Source organism: Eptesicus fuscus, chromosome 9 (genome assembly GCF_027574615.1).
Source record: "Eptesicus fuscus isolate TK198812 chromosome 9, DD_ASM_mEF_20220401, whole genome shotgun sequence".
In the NCBI taxonomy this organism is placed as follows: domain Eukaryota; kingdom Metazoa; phylum Chordata; class Mammalia; order Chiroptera; family Vespertilionidae; genus Eptesicus; species Eptesicus fuscus.
In genome coordinates this window covers 168,314-188,928 of record NC_072481.1, presented here as the reverse complement: position 1 = coordinate 188,928, position 20,615 = coordinate 168,314, and the positions used below count along the sequence as shown (strand labels likewise).

Here is a 20,615-nt window from a genome sequence, read left to right as displayed (position 1 = left end):
AACCTGCCATGACCGCAGGGGCTGGGGGCGGTGTCAGGTATGGGGGCGTTGGGGGCACGGGTGGGGTGAGGGGTGCAGTCTGTGCCACTGGGTAAACCCTGGCCCCTCAGTCCAGCCCCCAGGCCCCCGCCGGCCCCGAGGTCTGCAGGGCCCCATGCCGACCGGCTGAAACCACTCCCCCCCACCCCGGGAAGACTTCCAGACCCCCTGGAGGGGTCGGGGGCTTCCTTGGGCTCCAGGGTCCCACGTGTGTAACCCAGGGTGCCCCCAGCAGTCACCCCAAACGAGTCCTGTGACCCTCCTGGTCCCTGAGGCACCCTTACCTTTGACCCCACTCCTTGGGGGTGCTCCCAGCCCTGACCTCTCACCCAGTCCCTGGACCCAAAGGCTGTGGGGGTGGGAACGGGGGCAGCAGAATCCCAGGTCTGGACAGCCATGCGTGTGAACATTGGGGTGACACACGTGTGGACACGCACGTCAGCGGGTCATGTACATGAGGTGGGGGGGCAGGAACGAGGGCTGTGGAGGGGACATCAGTGAGATCACAGGGTGTAAGGACCTGGGCTGAGGTGTAGAGTGGGGGGCTGGGAGGCCTCAGGAGTTGCTCCAGACACCACCCCCAGACCTGCCCAGGCTGTGGAGGCCTCAATGACCGCCGCTGCACCCCACCCTCTGCGCCCAGCTCGCCAGGGAGAGGACGGGAGGCCAGCCAATCCCGAGGCCGAGGCCACGCCCCCGGCCAGCATGACCTGAGTCCATAAATACACCTGCCGGGACCAGCCTGAGGACTCACACCTGTCAGCACGCACACCTGGGACACGCAACCCCTGCCCTCCACCTGCCAGGAACACGCAGAGGCGCACCTGCCAGCCAGGCCGCCGAGACAGCTGGCAACCAGCCCGAGGAGGGACACCTGCCCGTGGAGCCCAGCCTGGGCCTGGCCCGGAGGAGAGCACTGCTGCCTGAGCAGGAGGACGAGGAGCCGCGGAGCCTGGCCCTGGCCGGCCAGGAGCACCATGCCCCGGCCCCGCTGACCCCCGGCCGCCAGGTAAGGCCCACTCAGCCGGCTCTCACCTCTCACCTGGACCGGCTCAGGGTGGGGCAGCTCCTCGGGGTGGGGCCTCAGTGCCAAGGAACCGGTTATGTGGGCACGCCGGCTGGAGCAGGGGGACAGTCAGTCCCCCAGACCTGGCCACGGCTGCGGCCTGACCCGCAGCCACCCTGTCCCCAGGGCACGGCGACCTCCCGTGTTGGGATGCGGGCACTGGTGACATCACAGTGACGCACCACGACTCAGGCTGTTGGTCACGGGCAGCGATGGGGAGCCTTCATGGTGCATCATCCTGGAGTCATCCCCCGACTGGCCAGCAAGTCAGGTCGGGGCCGCCTTGGGGGCCTCCTGAGCTCCACGGGGCCAGGGTCAGGGTCTTCCCAAGGCCCTGGCCTCCTCTGTCCACCAGGTGGTTGTCTGTGGTGGAGACCTAGGCCCAGTGGAGGGGCAGGGGCAGCGCTGGGCAGGCTCCTGGTCAGCAGGCTGGCCATCTGAGCCCGGCCAGGGAGACAGAGACAGGGTCCCCAGGGGAATGGGATGGGACAGGAGGAGGCAGCTGTGTGCCGGGCCAAGGACAGAGGCCCGTGTACCCCCCTCCCCTCAAGGACCAAGGGCTGACTCAGGCCCTTGCCACCAGCAGACAGGCTGGCCCTTTGGGTTCGGGGCACGGCTGGGACACAAACCTTCCTCAGGCCACCAGCCTCCGCCCTCCTCAGGCCTCTCCATCTCTCATAGACCGGCTTGGCTCAGCCCTAGACCCAGTCCTGACCTCCCCAGCCACGCCTGGCACCCAGCCAGGTGCCTACACTGGGATCCGTGTTCAAACCCACTTCACCTGACCCAGAGCCCAGGCCTGCTGCCAGGTGACCTGGCTGAGTCCCCCACCCTCCAAGCTGCCTTTTCTGCTCAGGGCTGTGATGTCCCATGACCTGGCCCAGCCCGGCCGAGCCCAGATGGGAATAGTAACTGCTGTGGGCCATTGATGGTCACTTCACCTCTGCCGGGGGCACAGCCAGGGCAGGGCCAGCCTGAGGCGTCCCCCTGGCACTCAGCACGACACCCTGTGCACATGGCGTCCGTCCGCAGACCCATCCGGGCTGCGCTGCCCCAGCCTCAGCGTGAGGCGCAGGAGGGGGTAGGACAGGGTGCAGGTGGCACCCACAGGTGGTCAGTGTCCTTCCTGGGCAAAGGGGAGAGGGATAGGCTGACCTCGCAGGAAGGGGCAGCCTGGGGTCACTCACAGTCATCTCTGTTTGTCCCACAGCTCAGAGCCATGTCATCATGCCAGCAGGTGTGGCATACAGCCACGCCGCCCCCCGGCCTGAGCAGCCCCACAGCCCCCGTGCCCAGGTCCCCCGGCTCGGTCAGCGGCCCCAGGTCCCCCGGCTCGGTCAGCGGCCCCAGGTCCCCCGGCTCGGTCAGCGGCCCCAGGTCCCCCGGCTCGGTCAGCGGCCCCAGGTCCCCCGGCTCGGTCAGCGGCCCCAGGTCCCCCGGCTCGGTCAGCGGCCCCAGGTCCCCCGGCTCGGTCAGCGGCCCCAGGTCTCCCGGCTCGGTCAGCGGCCCCAGGTCCCCCGCAACCCCTGGCTCGGAGAAGGTGGCCTCCCCGCTGGAGTGCTCCATCTGCTTCTCAGGCTACGACAACATCTTCAAGACGCCCAAGGAGCTGTCCTGCACCCATGTCTTCTGCTTGGAGTGCCTGGCACGGCTGGCGGCCGCCCAGCCAACTGGCCGGCCCGGCAGTGAGGCTGTGCCCTGCCCGTTCTGCCGGCAGCCCACCGCCGTGCCCGCCGACGGGGCCCCCGCACTGCGCACCAGCCGCCAGCTGCAGGCCAAGATGCCGGCGCACCTGCGGCGGGAGGAGCCCGTGTGGCTAGAGGGCACCAAGCTGTGCTGCTGTCTCCCCCCCTCTGCGCCTGGCCTGGCGACACCCGGCTTTGTGTGCGTGGACGTGGGCCTGAGCAAGCCCCCCGAGCCCGCTGTGCCCACCCCCAGCCCCAGCCCCACCGGCCACCACCGGGGCCGCCTGGCCCGCTGCTGGGCCCGCTGCGGGGACTGGAAGCGCATGGCGCTCGTCACGGCCCTGCTGCTGGCGCTCTTCTGCGTGGTGCTCTGGCCTGTGCAGTGCGCGCTCAGGACCGGCAGCCTGCACTGCCTGACCCGGCCGCCTGCCATCGCCGTGCCAACTACCGTCACCTACCCAGCCACCTTCCCACTCGGGCCCCTGGCGGACGACTAGGTGGTCCATGCTCCATGCTGGGTCCCCAGCCCACAGCAGGAGTGAGGGGTGCGGCGGTGTTGGGAATCAGTCCCAGGACCCCAAGGGCCCTAACATCTCTGGGGACCCCATTTGGCTCACCTGACCCCACTCTGCGGGGCTGGGTCCTGATGGCTCCCCACAGCCTCCAAGAATAATAGGGTCCTATGAGCCCCAGAGACCACCCCTAACTCCCAGTCGTGGAGACCGAGGCCCCGGCAGACCGCCTGGCCAGGCCCCCTGTTCGCACTGAGCATCGCCCACAGGGGCAGCCCCTGTGAGAAGGGAGGCGTGCCACCCTTACGGTCACACTTCACACCGGCTCCTTCCCCAGGCAGGGCCGGCCCCTCCGTGGGGTGGGGGTGCTGACCCTGCTCCCTGAACAGGGCCCATCCAGCCCTCCTGAACTGTACGTTTTTAAATAAATTATTTTGTATGCACATTTGGGAAGGGTCCTTGCCTGTGCGCCCTCCTCCCTGTACCACTGACCCCCCCAGAAAAGCCCACGGTCCGCCCCTCCCCAGAGAGCCTCAATCCAGAGGACGCCCCGCTGGGTCCAACTCCCAGCAGCCCCTAGGGCAGGTGGGTCCCAGCCTCCGGGTGCAACTCCTGTCTCCTCTGCTGAGGAGGGGCTGGGGCAGTTTGGGACTTGGCTGCCCCCCAGGACCCTGAGGCTCCCAGAGGGAGGTGGGAGGACCCAGAGCACCTGGGACGGGGGAGGCCTGGCCTGGTCCAGAGCCCCCTCCTCCTCAACCGTCGTCATACTGGATTGAACCCCAAGAAGTCAGGGCCCTACGATCCTGCGGAAAGCCTGACTGGGGTGCTGCAGAACCCCTGAACCCCAGGAACCGGGGGTCATGGGGGCACAGAAGCAGAGTTACTGATGTATGTCCAACCGTCATATGTGGATACCACAGTCCCCCTCCCGGGCCAGCCTCCCCTCCCCCTCACCCCGGGTTTGCTCTCAGCCCCAGGAACCCTGCACCACCAGGTTGGCATGGCCAAGAGAGGCCCGGCCGGTTCTGGCTCAGCCTGCTCACCCCTCACCCCAAAGCCCTGGACTTCCTGCTGCACCCAGCTGAGCCTCTGGGGGTGGGGACCCCAGAGAAGATGGGCCTCGTGGGGGCCAATACACCACCTTTCCCTGGCCCCAGCGATCACAGCACGGGAACAGGTGTTTTCCTGGGAACACACGGAGCCACAGACCGTTGGGGATGGGGTGGTGCCCGTGACCACGGACCGCATGACAGTGACACTGCACCCAGTCAGCACGCGCACACACACCCGTCAGCCACATACACGGAGCCTCACCCTCATCACGGGCAGGGCCAGGCATGTGAGGTTGCACATGTGGTCACATGAGCATCTCACACATTCAACAAGCATTTATCCACGTGTGACTGCAATGTAATGGCCTGGGCTCAGACCACTGCGGGCAGGGCTGAGGGGAGGCTCTGGAGGCAGGGGTCGTGTGCAGGACGCAGGGGGTCGTGTGCAGGAGGCCGGGGTCGTGTGCAGGACGCAGGGGGTCGTGTGCAGGAGGCCGGGGTCGTGTGCAGGACGCAGGGGGTCGTGTGCAGGAGGCCGGGGTCGTGTGCATGGAAGGTACAGGGGAGCCGGCACAAGCACAACTGGCCACCAGCTCACTGGTCATGTGTGTCACACATGCAGACTGACACTCAAGCATGTGGAGCACAGGGTCACACATGATCACTCCCTGCTGTGCAGGTGGTCACTGGTGGCCTCTCGCCCTGAGAGACAAGCCACAGCCCTGAAACCCTGCCCCCCACCCTCACCCGGGAGTCCCATAAGGGCCAGGACACCGGGATCTCCCAACTGCCCTCCCCGTTTCCAGTGTCCAGGTCTGACGGGCAGACTCCTGGACCAGCTCCAGGCTGCTGTCCTCACACAGTCCTTCTTGTTTATTTTTTGAGAGAGAGAGAGAGAGAGAGAGAAACGGAGAGGCAGAGACAGAGAAACGTCGATGTGCGAGTGAAACAGCCAACATCCATCGGCTGCCCCCTGCTCGCCCCCTCGGTGACGGAGCCACAACACCGGCATGTGCCCTGAGTGGGAATCCAACGGCAGCCGTTTGGTGCAGGGGACGAGCCCAACCACCTGAGCCTCACCCACGGGGCAAACACAGTCCTCCTCACGGGGCTTCAGCTCCTCGGGGCACGGGCATGTGGGCCCTCGTACCCGCTGCCAGAGGTCTCCGGGGTCCTGTGGGCGGGGACCCGGTTCTGTGCGTTTTTGTGCTCATGTCCTAGTTGTGCCTGCGGCCTCCTGGCGGGGACACCGCCCTGCCCCCCACGGGACCCAGACTTGGGCCTGCTCCCTGGCACTTCCACTCATGCCTCGGGCGCTCGGACCGTAGTCAGGATCCTCTGAGGGCTTGCCTGGGAGGTGGGGCGCCGCTCACCATGGCGATGCCCACGCAGGTGCTGCTGCCCGCACTTCAAAACGTACGAAGAAGTGGAAAATTGGGTCTCTGAATGGTTTGCCTCAAAACAAGAAAAGTTCTATTGGGACGGTATCCACAAATTACCTGAAAGATGGGGGAAATGTGTAGCTAGCGATGGACATCACTTTGAATAAAGCATTTTTGATGTTTCTCTTGAAATTGTCATGTTTTCTTTGATTACAAAATCCACATCATTAACCGGTTAAAAATGCGGATTAATCATCAACTGGTTAATAGTGCAGATTAACTACTAACCAGTTAATAATGCGGATTAACCACCAACTGGTTAATAACATGGATTAACCACCAACTGGTTAATGGTGCGGATTAACTATTAACAGGTTAATAATGTGGATTAATATCAACCGGTTAATAATGCAGATTAATGATCAACTGGTTAATAATGCAGATTAACCATCAACCGGTTAATAGTGCGGATTAACTTTTAACCGGTTAAAAATGCGGATTTTGTAACCAAAGAAAACACGATAATTTCAAGAGAAACATCAAAAGTGCTTCCTTCAAAGTGATGTCCATCGCTAGCTACACATTTCCCCATCTTTCAGGTAATTTGTGGATACCGTCCCAATAGAACTTTTCTTGTTTTGAGGCGAACCATTCAGAGACCCAATTTTCCACTTCTTTGTACGTTTTGAAGTGCTGCTCAGAAAGTGCGTGTGCCATCGATCAGAACACGGAACAAGTGGTCGTCTGAAGGAGCAAGGTCTGGTGAACACGGCGGGTGGGTTCATACTTCCAGGCAAGATCTTTTAACGTGTCTTTAACTGGTCTTGAAGTGTGTGATGGTGCATTAGTATGAAGCAAAATTACTTGTTGTGTCTTCTGGAACATTCAGGTCGTTTCACGATCAAAGCGTGGTTCAGATTGATTATTTGTTGTCGGTAGCGATCAGTATTAACGGTTTCACCTGGTTTTAGCTCATAATGCACCACACCTTCCTGATCCCACCAAACACAGAGCATTGTCTTCTTTCCAAAGCGATTTGGCCTTGCAGTCGATGTTGATGGTTGACCTGGATCAACCCATGATTTTGTGCGTTTGGGATTCTCAAAATAAATCCACTTTCATCGCTAGTCACAATTCGATGCAAAAAAGACTTTCATGCCGTTAAAGCAACATTTTACTGATGACTTTTCGGTTTTCCATTTGTCTTTCAGTTCAGTTGATGTGGCACCCATTTTCCTTCCTTTAAAATCTTTCCAATTGTTTGTAAACGACTGGAAATTGTTTGCTGAGCAACGTCTAATCTTTCTGCAAGTTGTGTTTGAGTTTGACATGCATCTTCATCCAATAATGCTTGTCATTGTTGGTCTTCAAACGTTTTCGGTTGACCTGGACATTCTTTGCCTTCACATCGAAATCATCACTTTTAAAGCGTTTAAACCAGCGTTCACAAGTATCCTGAGATGGAGCATGTTCACTATAAGCTTCCCGAGGTATTCAGCAGCACTTTTCTTCAAAATAAAGTAATGAATTAAAACTTCCCGCAAATGCTCTTTTTTTTGGACACAAAATTCAACATTTTTAAGCATTAAAATATCTATGATGTTAACACCTTCAGCAAATTTAACATAAAGTTTTGAAGCTTGTCAATACAACAAAATAGCACATATATCAAATCGCATATATATCAACATATGTGTAACTCCATCTATTGAAAAAATCTGCATTATTAACCCGTGCACCTAGTAGTGCTTCACTGTGCGTGGCGGCCCCTCCTGGGCAGGACGGGGCAGGCCGCAGGGTCAGAGCAGGTGCGGCTGTGACCTGGGGCGGGGGGGGGGGGGGGGGCGGAGGAGCTCAGGGGATAAACCGGGAGGAGAAAGCCAGGCCAGAAGGAGTGATCAGCAGGGCCAAGGCTGAGCAGGAGGGGTTGGGAGGACCAGATGGGGTTCAGGGCTCTCGAGGCCTCCCCACTCCCAGAGCTTCCTGAAGCCCGAAGAAGCAAGGCTGGGCCAGCTGCCCGCCCAAGCCCGGTGAGCACATGGGCACGGGCCCTGACTGACAGGTGTCTCCTGCTGCACCTGGCCCAGAGGCGGCACCGTGGGCTGCAGATGGCCTGGTGGCAGTGTACACCTGCCCGGCCTGGCTTCTCCTCTGGGTCACTCTGGAAGGGGGTGTGGATCAGTTGCCTGCTGTTTCCAGTGACAGGACACATGCAAGTCGATGCAAACGCACGCCCAGCAGCCCAGGTGGCTCACACGTCCCTTCCGCCTCAACCTGGGGCGGGGCTCCGGACAATGTCTGGTCCAGCTCTCTCTGAGGACCCCTCCCCCCAATGCCTCTGGTTCTGCCAAGGTCTGCAACCTGGGCCCTGGCTCTTCCTAGGACATGCAGCTGGCCAGGCACAGCTGCCTCATGCACACCCGGGTGCACTGACATCCACACTGCAGGAGACACAGGTGGTATCGACTGGGAGGGAAGATGCCACTCAGGTCTCCAGGTGAGGAAGGGGCCCTGAGTGTGCAAGAGGGAGCCTCACCCCTGTGGTGGGAAACGGCCCACCGAGGTCCCTCATGGGGAAGGGTGTTCCTGAGTCAAACCTTGGGCTTGTTCTCTGGCCACTTCTCCTTCCTCGGACACAGGAGCCTGCCCTCCTGCCCCCGCAGCACCAGGAAGGACGGGGGCTTCAGCCACAGCTGACCCTTCCCCAGAGCCTGCAACCCCACCACCACCCTGACCCCTTTCCGCAGACCACAGCACCCTGCAACACCCTCACTGTCCCCTCCCTGCACCCGCACCTCAAACTCCTCCCAGAAGCCCTCTCGCCGGCGTGCGTGGCCTTGAGCTCCTGCACACGCTGTCAGTGCTGGCTGAGCTGACCCTCGTGGCCTGAGCTGACCCCTCGAGGGCCGGCAGGGAGAGACCCCTGTCCAAGCTTAGCAGGGTCCCCAGCGCCTCCCAAGGACAGCTGCCTGGCCCACACCCTGCCCCTCCGCCCGCTGCCCCTCCGCCTGCTGCCCCTCTGCCCGCTGCCACTCTGCCCGCTGCCCCTCTGCCCGCTGCCTTGCACCCTTTCTCCTGGGCAGGGCTGTGGGCCCCCCAGGGAAGCAGCCCACTCTGGATCCCATGCTTCATGGCGGGGGGCACCGTGCCCCCAACTTCACCATAGGATTCTTCTGTGGCTCTCAATCCGCCTCCCCGTCTCCAACATCCTACTTCTCGAGGCTGTGGGGCCACCACCGCCTCCCAGGAGTCACACACCACCTGGCCGCTGCCTCCTTCCAGGAGCAGATGAGAATGCGGGTGACAGGTGGCCGCAGTCCACCTTGTCCGGCGGCTGTGTGAGAGCGACAGCAAAACCCCGGCTTGCTCTGACTCTCCCGCACCAGGAGGTATCCCGACATCCCCCTTTTTTTATTTTTTAAACAATGGAATTGTGCATTTTATTATTATTATTATTTTAATATATTTTTATTGATTTCGGAGAGGAAGGGAGAGGGAGAGATAGAAACATCAGTGATGAGAGAGAATCATTGATCGGCTGCCTCCTGCACGCCCCACACTGGGGACTGAGCCCACAACCTGGGCATGTGCCCTTGACTAGAATCGAACCTGGGACCCTTCAGTCTGCAGGCCGGCGCTCTATCCACTGAGCCACACCAGCTAGGGCCCGGCATTTCTTTTCCATCAGCAGCTTCTCAGCATCCTTGCCAGACAGGTGCCCACGGCACCACCTGACCCGGGGCATGGTTGGGAGCACAGGTGAGACTTGGGGTCACACCTGGCCAGGTGAGGGGGTACAGAGACAGACAGAGACAGGCCCACCCAGACCATCTATCCTGCCCCTCTCTGCCCCTCCCCTACTCAGAGTCTGCAGGAGGCTGGGCAGGTAGGCCCTGCAGGGCCTGGGGTGGCCACCAGGTGGCAGCCTGGTCCTCAGCAAGGAGGGGAAAGGCAGCCTCCCTCCCAGCCCCGCCCCCTTTCCCGGGAATGCACCCTCAGGCCTCGCCGTGCAGATGGGGAAACCGAGGCTGGGAGAACCTGCCCACCCACATCTCCAGCCAGAAGGGCAGGGGCGAGGCAGCTGCAGGGCCCTGTGCACACTTGCCCCTGCATCAGGTGCCTGGGACCCTGGGGCGGGCAGGTGGGCTGGCGGGCAGGCGGACAGCCCCTCAGTTTTGCTGCAGCCGTGCGGGGTGGAGGGCGCCTGGGCTGTGCCCACAGACCCTGCCCTGGGACACTCACACGCACAGGCGCCCACACACAGACGCCGCTGCTCTGCTCGGACGAGGGTCCTGCCGCCCTGTGGTGCCGCCCCGTCTGCCTGCAGAGCAGTTTCCCGCCATGCTGGCTGGTGCAGAGCTTGGCCAGAGTCCACACAGGTCCGAAGAGTCTCCTGTGCTCTGGACCTTGATGTGGGGCACCTGGTCATGGCACCTGGAAGGGCAGCCACTGGGGGGGACCCTCCCCCTGTCGCCACCCTCAGCTTCCAGGACAGTCCCTATGCTTTTCCCGCCTGGAGGTCATGGCCTCTGCCAGGAACAGCAAGGCCAAGGCCGGCCCCTGTCCAGCCAGGGTGCACCGTGGGTGGTTGGTATCCGTCCCCATGCGCCCAGCCCTCTATGACAGACAGCCTCACCCCGGAGCCCCTGCCCTGCCAGGGGCTGCAGACAACTGGGGACAGGGCCCCCAGACAGCTTCCCTGGGGCCCCTGGGAAAACCTCCTCCTGAGTTCCCCTGGACGCTAAACCTCGGATCACGGGGCTCTGCGGCTGACACGTTCTTAGAGACCCAACTCCTTTCCACTATTGTTTTTTTTAAAAATCCTCACCCGAGGATATTTTTCCATTGATTTTCAGAGAGAGTGGAAGAAGGAAGACAGATAGAAACATCCATGTGAGAGAAACACGTCAACTGGTTGCCTCCTGCACGCTCCCAACCAGGGCCCGGGCGAGGGAGGAGCCTGTGACCGAGGTTCGTGCCCTTGAGTGGTACTGAACGCGACCCTTTGGTCCGCAGGCCGACGCTCTCAGCCATGATCCTGCAGAGGCCACTGTGCCAGCAGCCTCCTCACAACACCCTGTAGGGTCCTGGGCCCCTCACCCCTGAGGCGCTGCTGGGGGAGGTGGGGACCGGCAATGTCTGCTGCGGCTGAGGACGTTGCTCAGGGAGAGGGAAGCCCCCTGTGCCCCACAGATCAGGCTTTGTCCAGCCCCTCGGTGATCTAGGGGTCACTCAGGGTCATAGGGTGACCCCTCCTGTGACCTCCACCCTCCCCAAGCCTAAGAGGGGTGTGCCAAGTGCCAGGAAGCAGTGACACGTGTGTTACACCTGTGTGGCTCCCCCTGACAGGCACATGCATGCTAGCATCAGAGCTCACACGTGTGTGTGTGTGTGTGTGTGTGTGTGTGTGCGCGCGTGTGCGCGCGCGCAAGCACATGCTTGCACTCCCAGGGAGCCAGATCGGCAGAAAGGGCAGGGAGTGCCCAGTTCCGGTCACACTCTCCATGGAGGCAGAAAGCTCAGACACTTCCCTGCTGGGGTCCTACCACCGACCCTGGCCCTTAAGAGGCGTTGATGGGAGGGAGCTTGTTGAGAGAGGGCTGCTGCCTCAGGTAGGCAGGGTCAGGGCCTGAGTCTGGAGGGGAGACTAGACCCTCCTGGAGACCCCCAGCTCTGCCCTTGGTGTCAGGCCCAGGGAGGGGAGGGCTACCCACCAGGTGGGACACATCTCTGGTGGCTGTGATGACCCACATCCCGCGTGGTTCAGGGTTCGGGCTCTGGAGAAGGCCATGCACAAACGACAGAGATGAGACAAGAAATAATAATTTGGAAATTGGGGGGCCAGGTGGGAGCCCAAAGAAAGAAGAAGGACTCCACTTGTGCTCAGGCCTTGCCATCCTTTTATTCAGTTGGGACACACCTATAGCCCTTAGGCAGGCAATTCCGGTAACAGACAATCTTATCAGTAAGGATTTACATGACTATCTGGTCGGGAAGTTGCTTCAGCTGCCATTGTCTCAACTAAACAGTCAGTGCATAGCTCTGACCTTTGCCCGAGCTCAAGGTTCACCAGGCTTCCGGGATCCTTGGCCACACCTCTCTGCTAGTGAGGACAATAGGGGGTTTCCCAGGTGGCCAGAGGGAGGAGGGTCTGGATGGGGGGAGAGGGAAGGCCTGCCACTGTCCTCACCCCTGCTGCCCCCTCCCGCCTGAGACACTGTCACCCACGCCTGCAGGGCACATGCTGCCCCCTGGGTCACAGCACCTCTGACCTCCCCAGGCCCAGCTCCCCTCAGCAAACATCCTTCCCACGCCGGCCGCTGTGAGGCTGGCCTCGAGGTATCTGGCCTGGTGTGGGAACCGTGTCAGGACGCCAGGCCTGGAGGCAACGGGGCCCAAAGGGCAGGACGTCCCGGTGGCATCTCGCCTGCATCCCCCAAGCACGTCTCTTGGGGTGTCGGCGTCGGCAGCGGCTGCTGGGTGCTCACCTGCACCAGGTCATCTCTGCCCCCCTCACCCAAACCCCGCTGCACCTCACCCCACTTCCTTAAAGGTGACGCGCCAGCACGTCTGACATCGCCAAGGAAGTTAAAGTAAAAGCAGGTTTTCGAGGGCGCTGAGCTTGACTGCGGGGCGCCCCGGAGGGTGCTTCAGGATACCGGACGGGTCCTGCTCTGTGGGCACCACCTTCCAGGAGGGTGCAGGTGGGAGGGGCCCACCACCTGACCAGTGGCCTGTCCACCCTGCACCCACCCACAGCTGCTCCTCCGCTGCAGAGCCCCTTCTGCCGCCTGGGCAGTCACACCCAGGAGCGCCACGCTCCCCCTGAACGAACAGTTAGTGACTCAGGGAGGAGACTGTGGACGCCGCCAGCAGGTGGGTCACCTGAGCTAATGGGTGTTTTTATTTATTTTCATTTTGTGTTTTTTCTATCAACACAAAATAAAATTTAAAAACCCCAGTTCGCCGGAACCGGTTTGGCTCAGTGGATAGAGCATCGGCCTGCGGACTGAAGGGTCCCGGGTTTGATTCCGGTCAGGGGCATGTATCTTGGTTGTGGGCACATCCCCAGTGGGGAGTGTGCAGGAGGCAGCTGATTGATGTTTCTCTCTCATTGATGTTTCTAACTCTCTCTCCCTCTCTCTTCCTCTCTGTAAAAAAATCAATAAAATATATATTTAAAAAAAAACAAAAAGAAAACCCCAGTTCTCTTTTTTATTGATTGATTTCAGAGGGGAAGGGAGAGGGAGAGAAACATCCATGATGAGAGAGAAACATGGATCGGCTGCCTCCTGCACGCCCCACACGGGATCGAGCCCATATCCCAAGCATGTGCTGGGATGTGGGCTTGATCCCGTGTGGGGGTCCTGACAGGGAATCGAACCGTGACCTCCGGGTTCATAGGTCGACACTGAACCACCGAGCGCCGGCGGCCGGGCAAAACAGTTCCCTTGAATAAAAGCCAGGAGCTCCCGGGCGGAGGCCACACAGCCCCCCTTCTTTCCTGCTCCTGGTTCGAGGCTCACAGCTGCTCCACAGGCCCAGCCTCTCGGACTTCCACTGAGGGTCTCCCACAGGCCGAGGTGTCTGAGCACAGGGTGGGCCAGTGAAGAGGGCTCCCTGCCACCCTCACCCTCCTCGCTCCCCCAAGGCCCGCTCTCCTGACAGCTCCTGCCCACCCTGTGCTCGGACACAGAAATGGCTGACCACGTGCACACGCGTGCACACCAGGGCAGTGTGCGGGGTGCTGCCTGCAAGGCTCTGCCCCACCAGCTCCTGCACGTGTGCCCAGTCTCACTGCGGGGGTCTCCTCGCCACAGGCAGCCCCACCCCAGGGCAGGGCCCCCTCCGTCTGAGGCTGTAAGGGCGCCCGAGGCCTAAGAAAAGCCACAGGAGAGGAGCCAGCGCGGTGGGGGGGGCGGGGAGGGGACACACACAGACCAGCGCCTTTAACACGTTCAGACTTTATTTCACGGTGATTGACAGGCAGACTGGGGGTGTTAGTTAGTAATGTGACATACGGGGCTCCCTTCAGCCTGTGGGCCCCACATCCCAGCCCAGCTGTGGGAGTTGGGGCTGCCACACCCCAGTGCTAGGTGCAGGAGGGGACAGGCTGGTGGGGATGAGACGTGATGTTGCAGTTTAAGGCGTTTCTGGCTTCCCAGACGTCTTTGCTGTCCCTGCACCCACTCCTGGGCCTCGGTCAGACGCCTGGCCGGCCCCCGTCATTCTCCAACAAGGACACCCACCCCTCCTCCCAGGACGGGAGAGGGTTTGCTGTCCTGAGCCCCACTCCCCAGACGTCAAGTAAAATCAATGCACTGAGAACTCTGGTTGGTGGTCAGGCCTGGACGCTGGCTGCCCAGGCGCACAGGCAATGGACACCAACCACACCACACTGGCCCACTCCCTCTCAGGGTTCCTCACGGGGCCCCGAGGTGTCGGGAAGGGGCACAGCCACATCCCCGGTGGCAGGGCTAGCTGAGGTCAGGGCCCCGGGACAGTCCTGGGCCTGGCCTCTGCCCCCAGCACCCGGGGGCTGGCGGACACAGCGAGGGCAGGGATGCCGGTGGCCCCAGCAGGAACGTCATCTCTAAGTCACAGTATTGGCCCAGGAGGCCCAGGAGGGGCCGCCAGGCTCGAGGCCAGTCCTGGTGAGGCTGGCCCCTCCCCGCGGGACGAGGTCCAGCTCAGGGGAGGCCGGGGAGGGCCCCCTCCACCTGGGCAGCAGCTCCCAGCTCTGGGGGCACAGACTGGTCGGGTGGAGCTCCATGTGCTGGGGGGTCTGCTGACTGGCAGGGAAGCCCAGCGGGAGGGGCTGGACATGGTGGCCCGGGCGGAGGATGTGTCCTGAGGCTGCTGTCCGAGCCACGCCCTCCCTGTGGCCACATCAGCCCCAAGAGTCCCACGGCCCGAGTTGGCCTCTGCAGCTTGCCTGCCTTGATGGGAGGGAGGCCAGGCCGAGCGTCCCTGCGGCCAAAACACAGGCAAGAAAATCATATCAAAAAAGCAACACGTTTACAAAAATATAAAATAATTACAGCAGGGTGGGTGGCGGGCTGCGCGGGCTCAGGGGGCGGGACAGGGCCGGAGCTCGGGCCTGGTGACGGCGTCTTCCAGCAGGTGCAGCGGCCGCCGTCCCACCACCACGTCCCGCAGGCAGCCCACGAAGCCCGTGCCGTAAGCCTTGGGCAGGGCCGGGCCCACGGGCGGTCTCTCCAGGCCTCCTGCAGAGCAAGCACAGGGGGCACTGCTGGGAATGGCAGGCCGGGACACGGTGGGCACAGAGACCCACCAGCACCGAATGCCCAGGTGAGTGACCTGGGGCCTGTTCGTGCCCAGGGGGGACCCAGCGACCAACAGAGACGTTCTGGCCTCCTGGACCCACACCACCCTGGGGTCTGTCCCTCAGATTCTGAGACCCCCCAACCTCCCGGCCTCCCCCACTCACTCACCCAGCCACAAGGCTCCGTCTGTGTCCAGCTGCGTGGCACCCAGTGGGGAGGAACCGGTCACGGGGGCCTCGTTGCCCACCTGCAGGGAGCCTTCCCTCTGTTCCCTGAGTGAGGGTGGGGAGCCATCAGGTGACTCGAGGGCCCACCCTGCCGCCTCCAGGTCCTGAGCCCCATCACATCACCCCCGGGGCCAGGACAAGGTGGCACTGACCCCAGGAGAGGGCCTGGGGGTCGGGTCGGGTCAGGGTGCCGTGTCCCAGAAGCAAGGACCCCTTTCAGGTCAGGTTCCCCGAGCAAACTGCGGGGTCCTCCTGTCCCTCCCCCTCACCAGCTGTGACCCCGAGCCAGGCAGCCACCAGTGACCCCGTGTGCCCTGAGGGCAGGTCCAGGCCCCTCCCGCCCTGGTCCTTGGGCCCCTGCTGACCTGTGCGCCCTGACCCGCAACCAGCGGTTGGTGTTGACGGGCACAGTGGAGCGCAGCACCACGGGCTGGGAGCCCAGGTCGTAGGTCAGCTGCAGGCGGCCGTCCACGATGGCCAGTGCGAGGTAGTCGGCCCGCTCCGTGGCCTTGCCGCTCCACAGCAGCAGCCCCTGCGTGGCCTCGGTGCGCAGGCTCAGCTCGAAGTGGTCGCTCTGCAGCGCCTTCTCGCTGGGGGGCAGAGGGCTGGTCAGGCCTCCCCGAGGGCGGCAGGGGGCGGGCGGGCAAGGAGGGGGCAGATGCCAATGGTGGGGCAGATGGCTGAGAGACGGACAGTGGGGGGTAGGGCCAGACCGGCAGACACGAGAGAGGTGGACAGAGGGGCAGCTCAGAGCGACGGGCAGATGGCAGGGCTGGTGCCACGTGCTTACCTATGAAGGGCCCCAGGGTCTGGAGCTTCGGGGCTTAGAAGCAGGAAGAGAGGGAGGCAGGTGAGCAGGGGACAAAGGCTGTGGTGCAGGGTGGCCCGCAGCAGCCCCCACGCCCCCTCTCCAACGGTGGAGGCAGGAGGAGCAAGCATCCTCGGAGAAGGACCCTTGGCCACCTGCCCCACCCCTCATAGAGCCCGGCAATGACACACGTGCAACTCGCATGTGCAGACAGAGCTGGTGGGCGTGACCCAGGCTGGGAGCAGAGGTCAGGAGGCAGGCAATGAGGTGCGGAGAATGGAGACTGAGGGCTCCTGGTGGGAGACCCCGGACGTCCCGGCGCACACATGGGAGCGTCGCACACGCACACGCACGCTCACACGCACACAGATGCTCATGTGGTGAGAGCAGCAGCTGAGGGGTGGATGGTGACCGCCCTCAGCACACATCCCGGAAGGGGTAGCTCCACTTCCATGCTGGGAAACAGCCCGTGCAGGACACACAGCCCCGCCCATCCTCCATCGGGGAGGGAAGTCCCGCCTCTGCCTCGCGTGCGAGGAACAGAGAATGGGCACAGACTATGCGAGTGCGAGTGAGGTGGAGGAGCCCAGGTGCTACTTACGCTGGGATCTCATTGGTCAGTTCGCTTGGAAACAAAGAGACAGAGAAGGTGAGAGGCAGGAGGGAGGAGGGGGCAGTGGGCCGGCCGAGCGGGCCTGCCCTCCTGGCCACGGAGCCGAGGGCGGGTGTGGCATGGCCAGCGTCTGGCCCTGCACGGCGTACAGACAGGACAGATGGATGGACAGCGGAGCAGAGGGGGCGTTACCTCTCCGTCACAGCGTTGAGGTATTCGATGTAGGTCCGCCCATCAAAGGCCAGTGTGTCCAGGTCCCCCGCCGACTTCTCTATCAGCCCTGAGAGACAGTCGGGGTGAGGGTGGGCCTCGGGGGTCCACCCTGCAGCCTCAGCCCGGCCGGCAGTGCTCACCCTTCTCGCAGTGGAGCCCCGAGAAGCCCCCGGGGCACAGGCAGGTGTAGGAGGCTTCCCGGGGGAGGCAGGAGGCCCCGTTGAGGCAGGGGTGGCCCGAGGCTTGGGTGCAGGGGTGGCCTGCGAAGGAGGAGACGTCCACCGCCCGCACCACGTGCTCCCGGGTCAGCAGCTGATGGCCTTTCAGGGCGACCTGGGGGGACAGGGGATTGAGCCTCGTCCTGCCCACTGCCCTGCCCTGCAGCCCCCCGAGGAGACCCCCCCCACACACCAGCTGGATGGCGCCATCGAGGCCGGAGGACACAGCGGCGGCCCGGGCCAGCTTGCTGAAGTCGGGGGCTCCCCCCAGGTACAGCGGCTCCTTCAGGTTGAGGACAGTGTGCGGCACCTGCGGGAGGCGCTGGGTGAGGGGCTGTGGGGCCGCCTGTGGGGCAGGGACTGGACGCTGCGCCCGTCCGCCCGGCCCCCCTCGCCCTCCGGCCCAGCTAGGAGGCAGTTAATCCCACAGAAGTGGCCGATGGGGGCTTAGTGGGGGAGGGGCTACTCTATGCACAGAGGGAGGGATGGAGGCGCAGAGACGAGCAGATGAGCGAGCAGGGAGCCCCAGTACCTTTCGGGATTTCTGACATCCGGAGAGCGGGGTGGGGGTTGCAGAGCAAGGCCAGAGAGCAGAGAGCGGACAGACAGAGGCACAGGACAGACGGGAGAGAAAACAGTTCAGTGAGAGTCGCGTGGGAGGGCTGCCACGCCGCCTGGAGGAGGAGGAAGAGGGGGAGGAGGGGGGCCCCACAGCCGGACACTCACCGGGGACTCCCCCAGCACGCGGGGCCCGTCGCCCACACGCATGGCGCCCTTGCGGCCGTTTCGCTCCAGGGAGACCCTGGTCCAGGTGCCCAGGGCCACGGGCTCCTTGCTCCTGGGGAGAGGGCACCATGAGCGCCACACGGGGCCCGATGACGCTGCCCGAGCCCCAGCCCATGCCCCCCCCACGCGCACACCTGATGACCGCCGCCCCCTTGCCCAGGTCGTAGCGGAACTCCAGGTGTCCATCACGCAGGGCCAGCGACACGAAGTCCCCCCGGCCGTCCGTCTTCTGCCCGTTGTAGAGCAGCAGCCCGCTGGGGCCTCGCGCCAGGAATACCACCTCCAGCGCCATCTTCTCCCTGGGGCCACAGGGGGTCAGCGTGGGCATGCTGACGCTCACGGGCTGGCGGAGGGCCGGGGGACCGCTGCCCGCACCACCCGTCCCACTGACCCGAGGTCCCGCTCGAACGTGTGCAGGCCTTTCATCTCCAGGTAGGAGACCCCGCGGAAGTCCGCCAGGAAGGGCCCGGGGTCGCTCCGTTCTGTGGAGGACGAGAGAGTCACACAGGGCCCTGGGCCTGACCCTGGGGTCCCCTGCACCCCACCGCCCTGTGAGCCCCTGGCCTAACCCCAATCCCAACCCGGAGCAGAACCCAAACCCAAATGCGTGACCTGACCTCCCTCCGGCCCTAAGGCCCGGCGTCCCACCTGTTTGGCAGAGAGGACCCCCTCGTCCCAGGGGGCACTCGCACGTGGCCTTGCCCCCGGGCAGCACACGGCAGGGGGCCGCCCCGTGGCAGGGGTTGGGGTCACAGGGGTCCTTCTCCTCGGCACAGGTGGGCCCTGGACGGAGACAGGGTGGGGCCCCAAGAGGTTGAGCCCCTGCCGCAGACACACAGGTGCTCCCTGTCCCCCGGCCCCGGCCCCAGCCCCGTCCTCACCAAATCGGCCAGGGGGGCACTGACAGTGGAATCTGCCATCCTCCAGGGCCTGGCATGGGGCCCCCCCGAGGCAGGGGCTGGGCAGGCAGGGGTGGGCCGCACACTCGCCCACGTGGGCACTCCCGGTGGCCCCGCGCCAGCTGCCGAGCTCCAGGCGCTGGTTATTCACGTCCAGCAGGCGGATGCAGCCCTTGAGGCCGATGCTGACGGACGTCCGCTCCAGCACCCTGCGCCAGGACGGGGGCGGGGGGGGGGGATGGTGGTGGTCAGTGTGATTCCCCACACCCCAAAACGGGGTGGGCTGAGGGTCGGGGTCAGGACTAAAGGTCAGCCCACCCCTCCTTGGGGGTCACACTAGGCCTCGGGGTACCACCCCCAGATGGGGCAGAGTCAGGAGCAGGGCAAGAGCTGGGGCTAAGATCAGGGTCACAGTCGTGTTCCCCCCTCGTTCCCCCATCCACCTCCCCCTTTGCTCCTCGAATAAATTAGGCCTCCTGATTCGGCCGACAAGCCTGACCAAGACCAAGGCCAGAGGTCAGGCCTGGGGTCAGGGCACCCGGATGCTCACACAGCGGCCTGGTCCTCGGGGACGCCACCCACAAAGAGGTCTGTGTCGAGGTTGAGTCCATCCGTGCCACTGGGGCTCTGGCCCAGGACGGGGGGCTCGCCGTCCACCGAGAGTGAACCCTGGCGCCAGTGCCGAGACAGCTCCAGACGATGCCACTGGCCGGGCTCCACGGGCACCGAGCTGGTCAGCACCGCGGGCCCCGAGCCTGTGTCAAACCTGGGGGTGCCGGGGGAAGCGGGTGCTCAGGACAGCCAGAGGGAGCCAGGCCCATGGCCGGCTGCCCACCCGGCTGCAGAGGCTCCGCCCACCCTGCCCACTGCCACACCCACCTGAGCTGCACGCGGCCGCCCAGCAGCGCCAGTGCCAGGAAGTCCTTGCCACGGGCGTTGCCGTTGTAGAGCAGCAGCCCCTGGGGCTCCAGCGCCCGGAACTCCAGCGCCAGGCGCAGCGTGTGGTAGGCGCGGAGCGTGGGGAAGGCCAGGAAGGAGTGGCCCCCAAAGGATGGCACCGAGGGGTACAGTGCTGCGAGACAGACACCAGGTGGAGGGGACAGGACCCGCCCACAGCCCCGTCTTCCAGCCCGAAACCCGCCCCCTGACCCCTCAGCCTAGCCCCCAAACCTGGCCCCAAGTGCCTGCCTGCCCCTCCCCAGCAAGGATGGCCCTTACCTTTCTCACAGACAGTGCCCCCCCTGCCGGCTGGGCAGCTGCAGGTGAAGGCTCCCCCCGAGTCCTGGTCCCAGCAGGTCCCCCCATACAGGCAGGGCTGGGAGTCACAGGGCCTCCGGGGCTGCTGGGTGCCTGGGGGCAGGGGCCGGCGTCCGGGCACACGGCTGGGGCCTGTGGTGGGGGGCCGGCGTGTGGTGGGGGGGCCTGTAGTCCTGCTCACGGGCCGGCTTGTGTGGCTGGGGTGGAGGGCCCGAGGGGCAGCGGAAGCGGCCACGGTGGTGGCCCTGGCCGTGGCCATGGCAGGGGTGGCTCCTGTGGTCGCTCCCGTGAAGAAGGCAGGAAGCCAGTCTGCAGGCAGGGGGATGGTCAGGGTGCCAGGCCGCAGGGCGCCAGGAGAGGCTGCTGGGAGGGAGGGGCACGCTGGGCACAGGACAGGCCGGCGCTCACCAAAGTCCATGAAGCGCACGTGCTCCTGCAGCGGCCGCCGCACCACCAGGGGCCGGCGCCGGGAGGCCTGGATCTGGCGCAGGAGGGCGCGGCCCACGTCGGGTGCCCTGAGGCTCGTGGCTGGGGAAGAAGGACGCTGAGCACAGGAGCCTGTGCAGCGCCC

General features: G+C 63.7%; 2 protein-coding genes across 2 annotated transcripts in view; one reads left to right on the top strand and one right to left on the bottom strand.

Annotated features, from left to right (window-relative positions):
* The first annotated feature begins 806 nt into the window (after positions 1–806).
* On the top strand, positions 807–3,739 carry RNF223 (ring finger protein 223). The gene is made up of 2 exons (XM_028160859.2): positions 807–1,048; positions 2,316–3,739. The coding sequence occupies exon 2, from the start codon at positions 2,325–2,327 to the stop codon at positions 3,285–3,287; it is 963 nt and encodes a 320-aa protein (XP_028016660.2). The 5' UTR covers positions 807–1,048; positions 2,316–2,324; the 3' UTR covers positions 3,288–3,739.
* Positions 3,740–14,737: 10,998 nt separating this feature from the next.
* AGRN (agrin) overlaps positions 14,738–20,615 on the bottom strand; it is a 31,209-nt gene continuing 25,331 nt past the window's right edge. Inside the window, exons 22-36 of the mRNA XM_054721174.1 lie at positions 20,453–20,572; positions 20,006–20,353; positions 19,667–19,859; positions 19,338–19,553; positions 18,770–18,996; positions 18,537–18,671; positions 18,280–18,370; positions 18,023–18,187; positions 17,829–17,940; positions 17,296–17,412; positions 17,025–17,217; positions 16,864–16,951; positions 15,616–15,840; positions 15,192–15,295; positions 14,738–14,963 (exon numbers count right to left, since the gene is read on the bottom strand). Of these exons, the coding sequence (XP_054577149.1) occupies positions 14,806–14,963; positions 15,192–15,295; positions 15,616–15,840; positions 16,864–16,951; positions 17,025–17,217; positions 17,296–17,412; positions 17,829–17,940; positions 18,023–18,187; positions 18,280–18,370; positions 18,537–18,671; positions 18,770–18,996; positions 19,338–19,553; positions 19,667–19,859; positions 20,006–20,353; positions 20,453–20,572 (2,492 nt within the window). The 3' untranslated portion in view covers positions 14,738–14,805. The remainder of the gene's footprint in view (positions 14,964–15,191; positions 15,296–15,615; positions 15,841–16,863; positions 16,952–17,024; positions 17,218–17,295; positions 17,413–17,828; positions 17,941–18,022; positions 18,188–18,279; positions 18,371–18,536; positions 18,672–18,769; positions 18,997–19,337; positions 19,554–19,666; positions 19,860–20,005; positions 20,354–20,452; positions 20,573–20,615) is intronic.